General features: G+C 41.8%; 1 protein-coding gene across 1 annotated transcript in view; it reads left to right on the forward strand.

Annotated features, from left to right (window-relative positions):
* Positions 1–285: 285 nt before the first annotated feature.
* Positions 286–18,589, forward strand: part of LOC307255838 (contactin-associated protein-like 4) — a gene marked incomplete at both ends in the record, with an annotated part of 119,235 nt that continues 100,931 nt past the window's right edge. The window contains one exon of the mRNA XM_080034639.1: positions 286–370. Within this exon, the coding sequence (XP_079890765.1) occupies positions 286–370 (85 nt within the window). The remainder of the gene's footprint in view (positions 371–18,589) is intronic.

Consider the following 18,589-nt stretch of genomic DNA (forward strand, 5'->3'; position numbering starts at 1 on the left):
TAGTGATAGACTAGTATTTAATTGTCAGCAGCAAACCGCAGTGGAAGATGGGAAACTGGAGGAACCCGATCTGAAGAGCTGAGGGTCTGGGGAAAACGCGGAGAGGACGAGGCTCACTGAAGTTAAAGCTGTGACTGCGTCTCTCTCTCTCTCTGTCTCTCTCTCCCTCTCTCCCTCCTTCTCTCTCTCCCCCCTCCTTCAGTCTGTCTGCTTGGTGGATATCTCTCTATCCCTCTTTTGGAGCTGGAGAGGAGAGGTTGTTCCCCCGGTTCTCTCCGCGTCACCATGGCTCTCTGGACTAACGGAGTCGCGGGGATTATCGCTCAGGTCGCACTGCTTCTGAGCAGCTCGTGCGGGACAGCAGCACAAGGTGAGCGGCGGGCTGGGTTCGCTTTTCTATCTGGTTTCTACTTTTCCCTGGAGGAGAGGGAGCGAGTCAGGTGCAGCGCAGAGCCGAGAGAGGAGGCTCAAAACTGGGATTCATCCTTCTGTCATACCGCCTATGGCTCTGGAGAAAAACAATTGTGCTTTTGTGTTCTGTATTGATGAATCAATTTGGGTAATTTGGAGAAAGTGTAGAGCTGTCTCTGTTTATGAGCGTTTTGGGATTTTGCGCGTCTCGGTTGCGCATCAGCGCTCGCTTGGCAAGGAGGAGACATGAAAAGAGTTAAAGTGTAGCCTATTTATGACACTTGGAACAATATGTTTAGTATAGCCAACTTTTGTGCATCGCCATCACCTTATTTAAGCCAATTTACTGTATTTTATTAACGTGTTTACAGATTCCTATGCTTGACTCAGATCATAATTCTTCCTGAAAAGCTTGGCTGCACAGAGCAGGTTTTATGTATTTCTGGCGCTAATGAAACGGTATCCGCTGTGTGTTATCTCCTCCATATGCTTAAAGAATCATTGTTGCCAATATGAAGCCATTTCATTACACAGTGTGTGTGGTGTGGGGATAAAACAAGGTTATCTCTTTGCGTCCTGGTTAATTTGCTGCCCAGTGCAGCGTGTTGAGCATCCTGGGACTGAGCCACGTTTGTGTGTGTGTGTGTGTGTGTGTGTGTGTGTGTGTGTGCGCATGTTAAAGAGGTGGGTTTTGGAGTCTAATGAGAGTATCCGGAGTGAGAAGGTGTGTGTGTGTGTGTGTGTGTGTGTGTGTGTGTGTGTGTGTGTGTGTGTGTGTGTGTGTGTGTGTGTGTGTGTGTGTGTGTGTGTGTGTGTGTGTGTGTGTGCGTGTGCGCATGTTAAAGAGGTGGGTTTTGGAGTCTAATGAGAGTATCCGGAGTGAGAAGGTGTGTGTGTGTGTGTGTGTGTGTGTGTGTGTGTGTGTGTGTGTGTGTGCGTGCGTGTGTGTATGTATAGGAGTGTGTGTGTGTGTGTGTGTGTGTGTGTGTGTGTGTGTGTGTGTGTGTGTGTGTGTGTGTGTGTGTGTGTGTGTGTGTGTGTGTGTGTGTGCGTGCGTGTGTGTATGTATAGGAGTGTGTGTGTGTGTGTGTGTGTGCGTGCGTGTGTGTATGTATAGGAGTGTGTGTGTGTGTGTGTGTGTGTGTGTGTGTGTGTGTGTGTGTGTGTGTGTGTGTGTGTGTGTGTGTGTGTGCATGTGCTTGTGTGTACTTGTGTGCAGGTAAAAGAGGTGTTAAAGAGTATCCGGAGTGAGAAGGTGTGTGTGTGTGTGTGTGTGTGTGTGTGTTTGTGTGTGTGTGTGTGCTTGTGTGCACGTGTGTGTGTGTGTGTGTGTGTGTGTGTGTGTGTGTGTCTGCGCGCTTGTGTGTTTGTGTGTGTTTGTGTTTGTAAGCAGGCTAAAAAGGTGGATTTGGTAGTGTACTCTACTGAAAGGGCTTGCTAGACTCTGTCCTTGTGTAAAACTGGTGCAATAAAAGCCAGTCTCAGTATTTTCCCCCCTTTAGTGGCACATTGAGTCATGTTTGACATCAACATTGGGCAGTTTCCAGCCCTGAAGCTGTGTCAGTGTGTGAGTTACGAAGTGGGGCGGTGCTGTTCTCTGCCTGATAGAGAGAGAAAGAGAAAGTAAGGGAGAGAGAGATAGAGTGAAGGAGAGAGAGAGAGAAAGGGAGAGTGAGGGAGAGAGAGACAGAGAAAGAGAGGGAGATGGGAAGGGATAGAGAGTGAGGGAGACAGAGAGAGAGAGGAGAGAGAGAGAGCGAGGGAGAGAGAGAGGAGAGAGAGAGAGAGAGAGGGCAGTGAAGGATGCCTCTATTAAAATCCTAACAGATGGCGGAGAAAGTCCTCCATCCATGGCACACTGTTTTATTGTCCTGTTCCGCAATGATCTCTCGTCCTTCTGTTTCTTGTTCTTTTCCCGTCCTTTCTTTAACCCTTTTGTCTCTTCCTTATGAAGAGAAGTATTAGGTCTATGGGAGAGAGTAAAAATGAGAGGAGGAACTTGTATATAATATGAAATCAAAATGTTAAGAATAAATCAATGACTCACAAGCAAAACGTTATTAAAACACAAACGATGTATATGTTTCCTAAAGGTATACTGTGTGTAATAATGGAGTCTTTAGCGACATCTAGTGGTGAAATTCTTAATTGAAACTCTCCCTCCCATCATCCACCACTGCCTCAAGTCTTTCCACAATATCAAGTGATGAGGTGAAGATGTATTTAGTTATTTATTCTATAGTACTTCTTTGTTCTTTGCCAACAGGTGCATTTCCCCAGGATGCCCTTTATAAATACAAATGTGTGCCGTTAAGTTTGTCCCTTCTGTGCTACTGTAGAAACATGGCGGTGCAACATGGCTGTACACCTTGCTCCTATTTTGCTACGAAAGGCTCATTCTAAGTTCATAAAACGATTATACACTATTTAAAACATACTTTTTATTATTGTCTGTTCTGAAAAATGCCAATACATTTTACACACTGCACCTTTAAGGACAACAAAGAATTTGCAATTTGGTGTGAATATCTTCCAACAGGTGCAGGTCTATCCTTCCTTCCGCCTTGTATATCTCATTCTCTATATTTTTTCTCCTCTTTCTGCTCATTTCTCTTTTCTCTCTCTTCTATACCTCTCTCTACTCTTTCTGTTGCTTCCTTTCTGCTAATTTTCCTCTCAAACATTTGTCTCAGTTTGTCCTCAACCCTGCTGTCTGTATCTTTGTCCTACTAGGATCTCTGGCCTCCCGCTGTATGTGAATCAGAGAAATACTGCAGGGGCGCTTTCTTCTTTATTCTACCTTTTCTAGTCCCTCTCTCCCTCTATATTCTCCTTTGCTTGATGTCCAACTCCATTGAATGTTTCTCTCTCTGTGTGTGGTCTCTCTCTCCCGCTGCTTTCACCCGTCTTGCTGTGTAGTTTGGTACTTTTTCATCTGTAGGTGGTTGTTATATTTGTGTTCAGCTGGCAGGGTTCCGCTGTTCAATTCATATACTGTAGCTGCCATTTTTTTAAATATTTTTAATGGGGTACATCTCGAATGTATCAAAATTAACATGTTTCCCATATGTAATACATTTATAGAATCATAAAATCACCTATAGCTTTGGCATGTAAAGTTGAAAATAATTCAATCACATGACAAATGATTAAAATTTTGAAAACGTTTAACACATACATATATAAGACTATTTAGTTAATGGTACATTTATATAATGAAATATCCAGAGTTAAGTAATTATGATACATTCAATTAAAACCTGTTTTCTAACAGCTTAAAGTGAACTGATGGGCGTTCTTATTGCTGGCGATTTCAGTTTTTTGGTGAGTATTAGGAAATAATTGCCTTGAATTGAAGGACAGCCAACCTATCAGCGTTTATACTACATTGCATTATAATGTGCAAAAAAAAAGAAGAGAGAACTGCTCCTCAATGAGAATTGAACTGTGACAGGTAGGCGGGTAACAGTACACAATAGTCACTGTTTGCTACGTACCTCAGTTTTGAAGTCATGGTCTGGTTAGGCACGGCACGGTATGGTACGGTTCTCAATTAACAGGAAAAATGCAAAAAAAAAAAGCACCCTTATCAAAACAAGCCTGTACGTACATACTGTTCGGTATGATACGGCCTGTATTTTGACGGTTCAGCACGTATACTTGTATTGTTTGTTACACCTTACCTTTTTGTATGTTATCCTTGATCCCTGGGTTTAGAGAAGGTCTATTTAAAGACCCTGCTCTCTGCCGCAGCCAGTGTTATCTTCTCTGATTTACTCCCCTGTCCAGAGTGGAGCCACAGTACATGAAGTCACCTGACTTAATGCACCAACACACGATGCAATTTGACCCACAACAACATGGCATCCGAACAAAGCTGACAGTGGGTGTTAGGTAAGAACTGAGCCTCTTGCTTATACAGTATATCCGTCTCATAGCTGTTTATGTCCGCTGTGCAAAGGATTGTGGGTCAGAATCTCCAAAAAAGCATGTTGTTTTGAAGACTTAAAATTTCGACCAGATATTTTTAAGCATGCTGCATTTGACATCATGTATTGGGACATCCTAATTATTTTTCTGTCATACAAAATAGCTGGAAAGTATTACTTATATACAGTATATTATATGTAATGTATGGCTTGCCTGGCATCAGCTTTATTATAGTGCTGTTTCACATACCATAGCTCTATCATGGTGCGATGTAGGTTGCAATCAGTATTTTCTTTGAACTGCCTATCTCAGTGTTTATCTCGCCCAATGCCTGACGCAGCATCAAACTCATTATGCACGGACCATAAACCAAACCAAGACTGCAGTTGTGTAGAGGGATCCCAGGTGCAGGTTTTTAGACTTCACTTCACTGCGCTTACTAAGGACTGTTATCGTTTCATTATGGATGTTCTACTAAACGACAACAAAGTAGAAAAAAATCATATTTGAAAGGCCACAGATGGCGCTCCGATGACTTGTTGGCGAACAAGAGCGTCAGTAGCTGCGAGATTCAAGGATGCCAGCTGCCCCGCCACAGCACAGGGCCGTAAAGTCACTGTGTATGTAATCGCCCTACAATATTAAAACATGAAAGTGTTGTGGTGTGTTTGGGAGCTCAGAGAAGGACAGCCAAAAAACTAAAAAGTCAACAAAAATGTGCCTTTAAAGCTGTCTCGAACTGTCCCTGAATTACTCATCTGTGTGGCTGGTGAGGAAACAACTAGAATAGTGAGTCTTGACGCGGTAGGGTTTTCATGACGCCAGCTGTTGTTCCTGGGTGAGCGTACCCGGACAAAGGCAATCAGACAAACTATATGAAAAAAAAGCATTCTTTGTACTGATGGTCTCATTTACTGTTACATCATTGAGACTGTTTTGTTTCTTCATTCTTTGCTGTTTATTGGTTTGCTGCTGTGCTTTTAACTGTGCCCTCACAAAGTCGTATTGTCTCATGACTTGTTTTGTTCCGATTTATATCACGGTTCCTCCGAGCACTGCACTGTTTTTAATGAATGTCTGTATTCATTACTAGATTTTAATTAGTTTTGCTGTGTTGTAAGCTGGTGGTTGTCCTCACATGCCTTAAGAAATCCTACTGGTGATAGGATTTTTTTGCTTTTTATGCCTTTAAATTTCAATTGTTTGAACTTCGTATGTTCCAATAGTAAGATTTTGGTTGTTAAAGCTGGGGTATATGATTTCTGATTGGTCAAAGTTAACTTGAGCTGTACACTTTGACCAATCAGAGCGAGGCTCCGATTCACTGTTCTTATTGGCTGTTGGGACTGTCCATTCACTTTGGCATGACTTTGTTGGTGTAGAGCAGGGGTGCCCATTACGTCGATCGCGAAGGCATTGTGGGTAGATCGCGAAGGCATTCTTAAAAATAATAAAATAAAAAATAAAAAAAATTTACTGGCTCAATATAGGCTCCTAATCTTCGAAGACCCCGAACAACTTTATTTAAAAAAATAAACAATTGACTGGCTGATTATAGGCCCCTAACCTGCTTTTCGGTAATTCTGTGTCCCCAAATTATTCCAGAAAATAGTACTAAATAGCTCACATAGGACGCAGCTGATTTAGGCTTAGTATTCTTCTCAAAATGCACCAGATTGATAAAGTTTAAACATTTTCTTCCGGGGGGGCTTAACCCCCGGACCACCCTAGAAGGCCCTGAGTATTACCTTAAAATGATTTGTTTATTAATCAAAAGAAATATTACACGTTTTGTGTTGTAAGACGGACTCTCAGGGGGCCTACGAAACCTCTGAGCCCCAGGGCCTATGTTTTGCATTTTTATAGTAGGTAGATCTTCTTGACTTGGTCATTATAAAAGTAGCTCACAAGCTGAAAACTTGTGGGCACCCCTGGTGTAGAGTGTGTCAGGGAGGGACCATATATAGGGGAGGGACCAAAGAGAACAAGTGGAGCGGTTGAGGTATTTGGATTTGAATCTCTATCCCAACTGCCATTTTCTCCCCAAATCCTCCACCCCAGCTTTAAGTTGGTACTATACAATCGTTCTTTAAGTGTTAATTTCATGCTCAATGTACCCAATAAGTTGTATATTACTACGTTTGGACAAATAATACAATAGTGTCTTTGGTTGCAGCCTCATCAAGCATTTACTTTCTAATACTACTATGTTGATCCGGATATAAACTGGAACAGAATAAAATGTTACACGATAGCAACACAAGCCTGAAAACTACATATAAATGTGACCATTAGACTTAGTTTCAAAGGAGAATCTCGTCTTATTCTCAAGATCAAAGTCAAAGTCATGTAGGCTTAAAGAAATGTAATGTAAAAAGTCTGTTTACAGCTCCATTGCATTTGTGTGAAAAAAAAGAAGTTATAAGCTTCTTGTTGCTCCAGTGGGAATTGTGTGAAATTTGATAGATTGCCTCAAGTGAAGTTGCTTCAGTTGGGTTCGAAACACTACAGGTTTGAAAATGGAAAAAAATTGACGGGATATGGAGTAAGAAATAAATGAGTTTAGTAGACCTGTGTACTAGCCCACTCCTCATTGGGTTAGAGGGTTATTGGCTCTAGGCTACATAAGCCGCTTCAGTTGACATGTCGGTGGTTAGGTTGCGGTTAATGTAGGCTCCAGGTTGTGATAAGGAAAAAAGAATGCATGGAATAAAAATCGATTTTCATCCGTTTCTTAAACTGTCTGTATAGTGTGTTTTACAGACAATGTTATACTGTAGGAGTGGTAACATGTAACACAATGTCCTTACTTTTGAAAGAAAGACACTTCTAATACTTCAAGTTCAAGCCAGTACATCAGTAACGTCTCGTGGGTATAAAGTGCATATACTTCATTTCCCAAAACGCCTCTAAAGATCATTCACATGTAGCCTGTTCCCTGGTGTTTGTGTGTGTGTGTGTGTGTGTGTGTGTGTGTGTGTGTGTGTGTGTGTGTGTGTGTGTGTGTGTGTGTGTGTGTGTGTGTGTGTGTGTGTGTGTGTGTGTGTGTGTGTGTGTGTGTGTGTGTGTGTGTGTGTGTGTGTGGGTGGATGGAGCGGTTGTGACAGTGTAATGAGCTCCCAGTGCAGAAGAAAGAAAGATTGCACAGAGAGAGAGAGAGAGAGAGAGAGAGAGAGAGAGAGAGAGAGAGAGAGAGAGAGAGAGATAACAATGCCGCAGCATGATGTTCAAAGTATAACACAGCTTTTGAAAAGGCTCCTTGGGGTACAGAGCCATGTCTGCCACTCATCTTCTGAGATGAGTTTGTCTGTGTCTGATGGTGCAAAAAAAGCAACTCTTGAAAACTGAAATTTGTTTTGATGTATTTGATAACTGAATAGATTCCTATGAATCCTCAATATGTTTGCCTGGGTGGAAACACACAAAATAAGGTTTAGGATTTTAGTTTTATTTTGATTTGCACATTTTAAAATGAACAGAATGACAATGATAACACACGAATACAGTGCAGCCTCCTCCTATTTCTTTTTAAAAATGTCATAATGGTATACAGAATAAAAAATCAGGAAAAGAAAATAACATAAACATAACATAAAATAAAGAGTAAAAAGTACATACATACGTAGATATTTCATCAGACAATTGTATTGTTAGCAAAGTCTTACAAGTAGAAATTGAACATTTGTTCTACTAAAACTTAACAGAAATTGCTAAAAGTAAATATAATTGAGAAGTACTACATAATGTGGTAATAATTCCCTATTGGTTACGTTACTACGAGCAACTCTTTTCACATTACACAGTCATTTGGCCTATTGTGAATATGAATTGATTGTTTTGTGCATCCTTAAGCCCAGTTCAATTATACTCTTCAGCTCTGCATGTTGTCCAGAGGGATACAAACTGAATAAAAACAATTAGTTAGGTCCATTGTGATGCCACAGTTTTCCATAGCCATTATACGTGTTGTTTGCTTATCAATTGAGTTTGTAGATTTAAATAAAGAAGTTACTTTCACCCATGTATGTTTTTTTTATTAAGACCCTAGGGGTTAGTTCAATCAGACAGATGAACATAGAAACTTTAGACGTCATTGACAACGGAGGATTCAGGAACGGAATTGATAAAGAGAAGTCTTGAATGAGACTTAAGTGGAGTATATGGGTTAGTGGAAAAATAAATTACAACACCAAATACAATGGATCAAAATGTAACCAGTCCAAATAAAATGCACAATAAAGGAAAAATTGGTGTCTAACTCTTTAGTTATCAAAGGAGAAGCTGTGTGGATTAAGACTGTTTGTATCTTGCTTTCTTGATTAGATCAATGCAAGGGTGTCAATAATGGTTGTGATACCCTGAAATGTAGCTTAATTAAGGGTGAATCAATACTTAGAAGATGCAGAGGAACCTCTTCAAAGCTGAACAGACAAATAGACTCTTAAGATGATAGACATCATTTTTTTCAACATGTGGGAAAGTAAACTTACAATCAAGGTTTCTGATTTGAGTTTGAAAAATCCGATAATTGAAAAGTGTTGTCATCCCGAGCTACAAAAAGCCAAATGAAAGTCTTGATGGAAAGTCTATTGGACCTGGAGGAGTGAGTCTGTGTCATTTAAAATCTATATCTAAAAAATAAATAAAAATAAAAACAAACACAGCTCCCTGAAACCAATAAGTTGTCCTCCTGCCAGTCATTCCCCACAGAGCCCCACCTATAGTAGACTACATGATCCACTTAATAACTGCCCAGGCCGACTTTTCTCTCCACGTTTCATTTATTTCTGTGCCAGTGGCCGGGGGCAAGGTCTGGCTTTAAAACGGTTTATCACGGTGAATGGAAGGAGCTGAAAACAGGTCCTGAGAGGTTTGATATTTGTGTTTGTCCGCTCCCAATAATTCAGTGTCCGAGCGATGGGCCTAGATCATTTCTAAAAAGCTGAGCTGCATTTCATTTTCATCCCAATATAATAAAGAGACGCTGTATATTTAACTGACCTGCTCATAACAAGGTCACTTCAAGGAGACACAAATATCTTTTAGGGTCGTTAACAAACAGTGTTAGGTTACAGCAATACTGATCAGTCATCAACTTCTTTCTTTTTCGTCGTAGTTGGATAGTCAGTTGAATGGCATCTTAAACAACATGTTATCTAAAAAACTCTTGTAAGGCTCTCAGACAGGCAGCTAACTAACCTTCAAAGAAAAACTAAAAGAAAATAATAAAAACAAGGAGACAGGTCTTTATTTAACTTATGTTGAGATATTACAAAATAACATCTTTCCTTGTTTGCTTAAAGGTGTCGGTCTTACTTAGAGTTAGGGTACGATAAGTCTGTCTTTTACACAAGGTCTTATCTAACTCTTACATTTGTCATATTGCTTAAGGACCTTTAAAAATAGCAAAAGCATGTTTGTTTGTATGTGTCTTGTGGTTAAACAAGATGTAATTACAGGTGATTATGCTCTTAAGATGGCAGCATCTTGGCATAAGCATTAACTACTTTATATTGCACACTTTCTTATGTAATAATAACCGAAAATACTGACTGAATTTATTTTTTTTAAATTATGCAGGTTTTGGATGGTGATACATAAGTGTGAAACCAGGCTTATATCATACTACAAGTTATTTTCTTCTTTTCCTTTTATTCAAAGAACTTAGACTGACTGAAACAAATCCCAGTCTCACTGCCCCAATACCTTAGCAGAATGACTGTTGTTTTTACACCTATCGTGTTTGCAAAGTGTTCAATATCTTTGGCTAATGGCGACACCTGCAATCCCCGCACCTAGATTTGCCTTTTACTCCCAGTGACAAAATGGAGAATAGCTGTAATTTACAAGTCCATTACCTCACAGAAAACAACATTAGGTGTCCTGGAATCACTGGTGCCTAGTTATGGATAGTGTGTTTACGGTGTTGTATCCGTTATTTGTTTAGCTTTTACGTTTACTCTTACAGACAACGACATAGCATTAAAATAACAGACACTATGGTGTTGGAGGGTAGTTACCACATATAGCTGCAACATAGCGCATTGTGTAGAACCAGACAACCTGAATTGTGTTTTTTAGTTTATAAAGGTAATACATTATAACCATTGATCCACAAACACACACACACACACACACACACACACACACACACACACACACACACACACACACACACACACACACACACACACACACACACACACACACACACACACACACACACACACACAGAGGGTAGAAAGAACACTCTCAGTAATAGTAGGGTATAGTGGGAGTCCATTGCTGTCCACCCAAGTTAGAATCTTCATTATATCATTGTAAACCTGGGGTTGATAATAAGACCTCAAGGTACATATGTGCACCTTTTTGAGAGCCAAAATATCTACATACAGTATCTCACAAAAGTGAGTACACCCCTAACATTTCTTCAAATATTTCATTATATCTTTCCATGCGACAACACTGAATAAATGACACTTTGATACAATGTCAAGTAGTCAGTGTACAGCTTGTATAACAGTGTAAATTTACTGTCCCCTCAAAATAACTCGTCACACAGCCATTAATGTCTAAACTGTTGGCAACAAAAGTGAGTACACCCCTAAGAAAAAATGTCCAAATTGGGCCCAAAGTGTCAATATTTTGTTTTGCCATCATTATTTCCTAGCACTGCCTTAACCCTCTTGGGCATGTAGTTCACTAGAGCTTCACAGGTTGCAACTGGAACCCTCTTCTACCCATTCATGACGACATCAAGGAGCTGGTGGATATTAGAGTCCTTGCGCTCCTCCATCTCCCGTTTTAGGATGCCCCAAAGATGCTCAATAGGGTTTAAGACTGGAGACATGCTTGGCCAGTCCATAACCTTTACCCTCAGCTTCTTTAGCAAGCCAGTGGTCGTTCGGAGGGGTGTTTGGGGTCGTTATCATGTTGCAGTACTGCCCTGCGGCCCAGTTTATGAAGGGAGGGGATCATGCTCTGCTTCAGTATGTCACAGTACATGTTAGAATTCAATGAACTGTAGATCCCCAGTGCTGGCAGCACTCATGCAGCCCCAGACCATGACACTCCAACCACCATGCTTGACTCTAGGCAAGACACACTTGTCTTTGTACTCCTCACCTGGTTGCCGCTCCACACTCTTAACACCATCTGAACCAAATAAATGTATTTTGGTCTCATCAGACCACAGGACATGGTTGCAGTAATCCATGTCCGTAGTCTGTTTGTCTTCAGCAAACTTTTTGTGGGGTTTCTTGTGCATCATTCTTTAGAATAGGCTTCCTTCTGGGATGACAGCCATGCAGACCAGTATGATGTAGAGTGCGGCGTATGGTCTGAGCACTGACAGGTTGACCCCCCACCCCTTCAAGCCCTTCAGCAATGCTGGCAGCACTCATACGTCTATTTTCCAAAGCCAACCTCTGTGTACGACGCTGACCACGTGCACTCAACCTTTGTAAACTGGGCCGCAGGGTGGTATTGCAACATGATAACGACCCCAAACACACCTCCAAGACGACCAGTGGCTTGCTAAAAAAGCTGAGGGTAAAGGTTATGGACTGGCCAAGCCTGTCTCCAGACCTAAACCCTATTGAGCATCTTTGGGGCATCCTCAAACAGAAGGTGGAGGAGCGCAAGGTCTTTAATATCTACCAGCTCTGTGATGCTGTCATAAATGGGTGGAAGAGGGTTCCAGTTGCAACCTGTGAAGCTCTAGTGAACTACATGCCCAAGAGGGTTAAGGCAGTGCTGGAAAATAATGGTGGCCACACAAAATATTTACACTTTGGGCCCAATTTGTAAATTTTTTCTAAGGGGTGTACTCACTTTTGTTGCCAGCAGTTTAGACATTAATAGCTGTGTGTCGAGTTATTTTGAGGGGACAGTAAATTTACACTGTTATACAAGCTGTACACTGACTACTTGACATTGTATCAAAGTGTCATTTATTCAGTGTTGTCCCATGGAAAGATATAAAGAAAAACGTGAAGAAATGTGAGGGGTGTACTCACTTTTGTGAGATACTGTATATGTTCCCAAGCGGTAAAAGGTACAAATAAGTACCCTGTGTCAAAGATACAGAGGTGTATCTTAGAGGAAACTGCGTCAGTGACAAGCTTTGGAACCCCTAAAGGTACAATACGTGATGATTTATGCAGTCAATGCCTGCTATGACAAAAACACCAGAAAATGTACCAAACTGCTCATTAAAATGTGTTTTGTGAGTTAATTTAAAGAAGAAAAAGACAAATGTATGTATTAATATGCCTATTTTTTAATAGATAATTTTTTGGACATTGTCCAGCCTTATTTGAGAGTACATAGTTGAAATGGGGAGACAGAGCGAGGGGGGATGACATGCAGTAAAGGTCCACGGGTCGGATTCGAGCCCTCGACCACTGCAACGAGGCCGGAGCCAATATGGTACGCGCTCTATCCACTATGCCACCGGAGCGGCCCCAATATGCCTATTTAATGTTATGTTAAAGATCCTTTTTCCAAGTATACATTCTTTCTCACTCTGTTCAGGTCTTCCCTAATGCCAGAAAAATACCGCTCCACTCCTACCAAGTGTGTGTTTAATGCCAATTTTCATGTTTTCCCATGTGCCTGGCCTGGGTGTTTAAATGGTGGTGACTCACTGTTTCACCACATTTCCATACCACGCCTGAAATGTACACTTTGCAGACCTGCCTCGAGTCAAGTCAATTGAAATTTGCAATGGCCGTTTGTGAGTCAGAGTCAGGTGACGGAGACTGTTAAGGAAGTGGCGTTTTACACTCATTGATATTCCCGAGAGGTTCAGGCCCCCGTGTGTGTGTGTGTGTGTGTGTGTGTGTGTGTGTGCGTGTGTGTGTGTGTGCGTGCGTTGTGATTAAACTTTATGAGGGCCGACATGATGGACAGGCAATCGTATTTACTTTACCTTGAACTTGGTGACCACCGCCACCGCTAATTAGACTGTAAGAGAGGCGGTTGCATGGTCTGGTGTTGAAGGGAACAGTTCGATTATTCCGCCCCGGGGCTAAGAGATAGGATTTAATATGAGTTATGGTAAATAATTTATATGCTGTAAGGCTGGACGGCAAAATTCACTAGCTGTTATTACTCTCTCCCAGTGAAGGTTGTTTGGCGCCTTGAGAGAGAGAGAGAGAGAGAGAGAGAGAGAGAGTTGGTTATTTAAGCTGCGGAGGCTTCGGGGGAATATTAGGGGCGCTTGATTAAATCTCTGAGCTCATAAAGTATCCCCCGTGTGTGTGTTCCAGGGATAGTCTGCTATGGAAAAAAAATGCTGAGGATGGAGAGGGCAAATGGAAGCTCGTTTTAGGGGTATATGGCAAAAACTTATCTTGTGGGAATTAATAGTGTTTCAGCAGGCTGGTGGTTTGAATTAAAGGTGCAGTGTATAAAATCGAAATATTTAGTATTTAGCATAGTATTTAGTGGTGAAAGTTCTAGATTGCAACGCTCCCTTGTTAACCCCACCGCTTTCGAATAATAACAGAAGCTATGTGGCCTTCAAGGACAAGAAGAAGGAGAAAAAAGCCTTTGCAATTTGGTGTGAATAAGACAAACCTTATGTTTATTTATGATTCATGAGAGGCTAAAGCCAGATGCAGGAACAAGGAAAGCAGATGAAGATACATCCCGTTCATATTTCTTCCTTAGTGTCATTTATGGAAATGCGTTTATGCAAAGTAGAGCCATGGACGTGATCTGGTGAAGTCAAGGTTACAGAGGGAACCCTAGGGCCACCAGTCATAAATCTGTATTCAAAGGTAGTTAAAGCTATAATGCGTAACCTTTTCATATAATTGAATGTTGGTTACATTCAAGCTATCGCTAAACAAGTTGAAACAATAATAATGCTATCGGCTCCACAAAACTCTCGCAGAATGGAAGCATTGACAAACTGGTGTCGCAGACCAACACTGGCGAAGGAGTTCAGAAAAATCCCAAGAAGTGCCAAAGAAATGATTCAGTTGTTCATTGTAATGCTTAGAAAAGACCTGGACATACAGCAGAAGGTATGAAATCAATGTGCCACCACCAAAGGCTTGACCTCATGTGGCTGCACCGACAGTGTTGTTGTAAACGCTAATATTTCCACTTGGGGTGCGAGTACAGAAGTTACACACTATAGCTTTAAACAAGGAATTACAAAAGAAAGTGTGGCTCTCCCGAAAAAACTGACGCTGTTCATCAATAGTAGCATTCAGCCATTGAAGACGACTTGTTGTCACTTCAAATATCAGCTTGCACCTGCTGAGGTCATGATCCTCTGTCACCATGACACTAGCAGACTCGAACAATAACTGGATTTTCCACTTACAACCTTATTTGCATCAATGAATACATTTGTTATGTCTGCCATATTTGGATTTGTATTGTAGCTGGTGAAGGCAACCTGCTTCTTCTCTGTGTGTAGTGCTGATGGAAGGGCCGGTCAGACTGTGTTAATGAGGAGGACAGAGCTGAGTCAGTGGCCATTAAAGAGGGAAGTGTGTACGGCCGCATTTACAACACAACAAGACAGGAGCTCAATCAGAGCTAACCACTAAGGTCACAGCAGAGGAGACATAGCAGTGTGGACAGTGTGGAGAGAACTCAGGAGTCAGTGATTCTGGAGAACGCTTGTTGTTGTCAAAATCACTTTTTGTCATAATCAGTGAATATTTCCTCAGGATATGCTACCTGTCCGTACTGTGTGTTCGCTGAAAAATCCAGTGTTAAACTCGTTATGAAGGATTTACAGAAGACGAGAATAAACATCAAATTTTTTAAGACTCAAAAAATGTTTTGCATTGGCAAGGTGATGCACCCAAGAATGTTTAATTCTCCTTATAGCAGAAGCCTGGGATTCTAACGATAAAGATTTTTTTTTTTGGGGGGGGATCTGTGTTTTTCCCCAAAAGGGGGCGGGGCATGTCAGTATGGCATGAGGTCATTCGAAGATCAAAGGCAGGTGAAGTCATGTGCATAGTTACAGTTGCTAGGTTTGAATGTTTACTTTTAAACTTTTGTAATTTTTCCTTTGAAGTCATTGGAATGGCATGACATCATTCAAAGATCAAAAGGCAACTAAAGGTTCCAATGATGTAATGATTGATGTCATAAAACGCAATATGAAAGTTTATAAGTAGGACCCAAATCCAAAGGTTGGTTTCTGTTTTGATTTTTCAGAGCAAATTCACATCGTTCCAAGGAAAGGTACACAGCGACTACAAACAGCGATCTCAATGGATAACGCAAGAGAAGAAAATATGCATTTGGCCCTTCCGCTGGCCACAACAGAGACTCTCCGCCCGCTTGTCAAAATGTTCTTTGACAAACTGACAACGGTACAGTGGGTCAACCTGCATACCGGGTCTGTTGACAGGAAAACAGAGAGTATCATAACAGACCTGTGTGTGGATATAATTCGCATTATATCTAGATACATTTATGAGGCTTTAAAACAAAGCATTACACAGGGGGGTCATAGAAAATGGTCCAGTAGCAGTTCTGGATCCAGTGCATCACGTGTGAGCATTGTTATTTCTGAAGACCAAGTCTTAGAGTGTCTGGGTGACACTATTACACTAACTTTTGCGGAGGTGATGAATGTCGAACAAGACATCCGTTGTCAGAGCACACGGGAGGTTAACAAGCTTGTGGTAAAAGAGGTTACGAGGAGAGTTAACTCCGAGCTCTCAAAACTTAGTGGGAGCAGCGCAGGCAGCAGCCAGGAGAGTGGCGTGCTGGTATCCAAGCCTTCCACCGGCTTACTGAAGGCAATGGTAAAACCGGTCATAAAGATACTGAAACAAATAGCAGAAAAGGTGGCGTGCAAGACGAGGAAGAATAAACGCCAAGAGAGCCCGAAACTGGAAGCTGATGGAGCTAAAACAGCGACGGAAGGATCAGCAGAGAAGCCGGATGCAACTGAGGAGTCACGTCAAACTCCTGTAACTCCTTTTGAAGAGCCTGCATCACAAAGAGTTCCTTCGGTGGAAAGCTTCGTTATGACAGCCACAGAAGCTGTCAGGACTATCCTGGAGAAACACTCGTCTCAAAGCAGCCGCATTAGTAATGATCAAGACATTTCAGAGGAGGAATATGACATGCTTGTGTCCAGCACCTCAAAGGATACAGAGGAAGCTGCCTCAGAGATTGTTAAAGTATTATTGGATGACATTAATGTGGAGACAGATGGCTCACATAAGAGGAAGTCCCTATCAGAGAAAACCTCTTACAAACCTTCCTGCTGGAAAAGAGTGGGAAGTAAAGTCCAAGCCATTTATATGCGCACATTTGCAAAGGAAACGATCTTCAGCTCTGTGTCAAAACTGAGGAGCAGCCTTGACAGCGTCCCACAAGAAGTAGACAAATCATCAGTTAAGTCTCTGATCAACAGGTTGGACTTCCTTGTGGAGGACATGATCCATCCAGAGGACAAACGCACACCAAGAGGCAGCACAGATGAACAGTCCCTTTATGAGAGAATTGCCAAAGGGATTTCTAGTGGGCAGCATGACATTGTTGCAAAACGGCTGAGTGAGGTGATATACAGCCACCTGAAACCTGGGGACAATGGACAGAGGGAGAACATTTTGGCCAAAATCAGAAAAGAAGTGGACTCCGTCATGAGGAGGATGTGTCAGTGGCTCACCTGTCAGTCACAACAGCTTGAGGGACAGAGTGACCAGATGAGCGTGGCTCTGAACCAGATAATGGAAGTAGTGGGCAGTCTGACATGCCCCGTTACTCCTTTTGAAGAGGTGACATCAACAAAAGTTTCATCAGAGGGAAGCCTCTTTATTACAACTACAGAAGCTGTCAAAGAGATCCTGGAGAAACGATCAACAAATAGCAATTATACAGAAGAACTCTCAGAGGAGGAATATGACCAGATTGTGTCCAGTACCTCAAAGGATACAGAGGCAGCTGCCTCTGAGATTGCCAAATGTGAAACCATTGCAACTCATTTTGAAGAGGATGAACCAACGCAGGTTTTTTCCAAAGAAAGCTTCGTTATGACAGCCACAGAAGCTGTCAGGACTATCCTGGAGAAACACTCGTCTCAAAGCAGCCGCATTAGTAATGATCAAGACATTTCAGAGGAGGAATATGACATGCTTGTGTCCAGCACCTCAAAGGATACAGAGGAAGCTGCCTCAGAGATTGTTAAAGTATTATTGGATGACATTAATGTGGAGACAAATGGCTCACATAAGAGGAAGTCCCTATCAGAGAAAACCTCTTACAAACCTTCCTGCTGGAAAAGAGTGGGAAGTAAAGTCCAAGCCATTTATATGCGCACATTTGCAAAGGAAACGATCTTCAGCTCTGTGTCAAAACTGAGGAGCAGCCTTGACAGCGTCCCACAAGAAGTAGACGAATCATCAGTTAAGTCTCTGATCAACAGGTTGGACTTCCTTGTGGAGGACATGATCCATCCAGAGGACAAACGCACACCAAGAGGCAGCACAGATGAACAGTCCCTTTATGAGAGAATTGCCAAAGGGATTTCTAGTGGGCAGCATGACATTGTTGCAAAACGGCTGAGTGAGGTGATATACAGCCACCTGAAACCTGGGGACAATGGACAGAGGGAGAACATTTTGGCCAAAATCAGAAAAGAAGTGGACTCCGTCATGAGGAGGATGTGTCAGTGGCTCACCTGTCAGTCACAACAGCTTGAGGGACAGAGTGACCAGATGAGCGTGGCTCTGAGCCAGATAATGGAAGTAGTGGGCAGTCTGACATGCCCCGTTACTCATTTTGAAGAGGTGACATCAACAAAAGTTTCATCAGAGGGAAGCCTCTTTGTTACAACTACAGAAGCTGTCAAAGAGATCCTGGAGAAACGATCAACAAATAGCAATCTCATTCATTATACAGAAGAACTCTCAGAGGAGGAATATGACCAGATTGTGTCCAGTACCTCAAAGGATACAGAGGCATCTGCCTCTGAGATTGCCAAATGTGAAACCATTGCAACTCATTTTGAAGAGGATGAACCAACGCAGCTTTCTTCCAAAGAAAGCTTTGTTACTACAACGACAGAAGCTGTCAAGAACATCCTGGAGGAGCAAACTACCAATATCAGCCCCGAGAATATTAATGAAAACATCTTGGAAGAGGAATATGACATAGTTGTGTCCAGCACCTCAAAGATCACAGAGGCAGCAGCCTCTGAGATTGTCGTAGTTATTTTGGAAGAAATTAATAACTTAGAGACAGATAGTTCATCCAAGAG

Source organism: Ammodytes marinus (genome assembly GCF_949987685.1).
Source record: "Ammodytes marinus genome assembly, chromosome: 9".
Classification (NCBI taxonomy): Eukaryota; Metazoa; Chordata; class Actinopteri; order Uranoscopiformes; family Ammodytidae; genus Ammodytes; species Ammodytes marinus.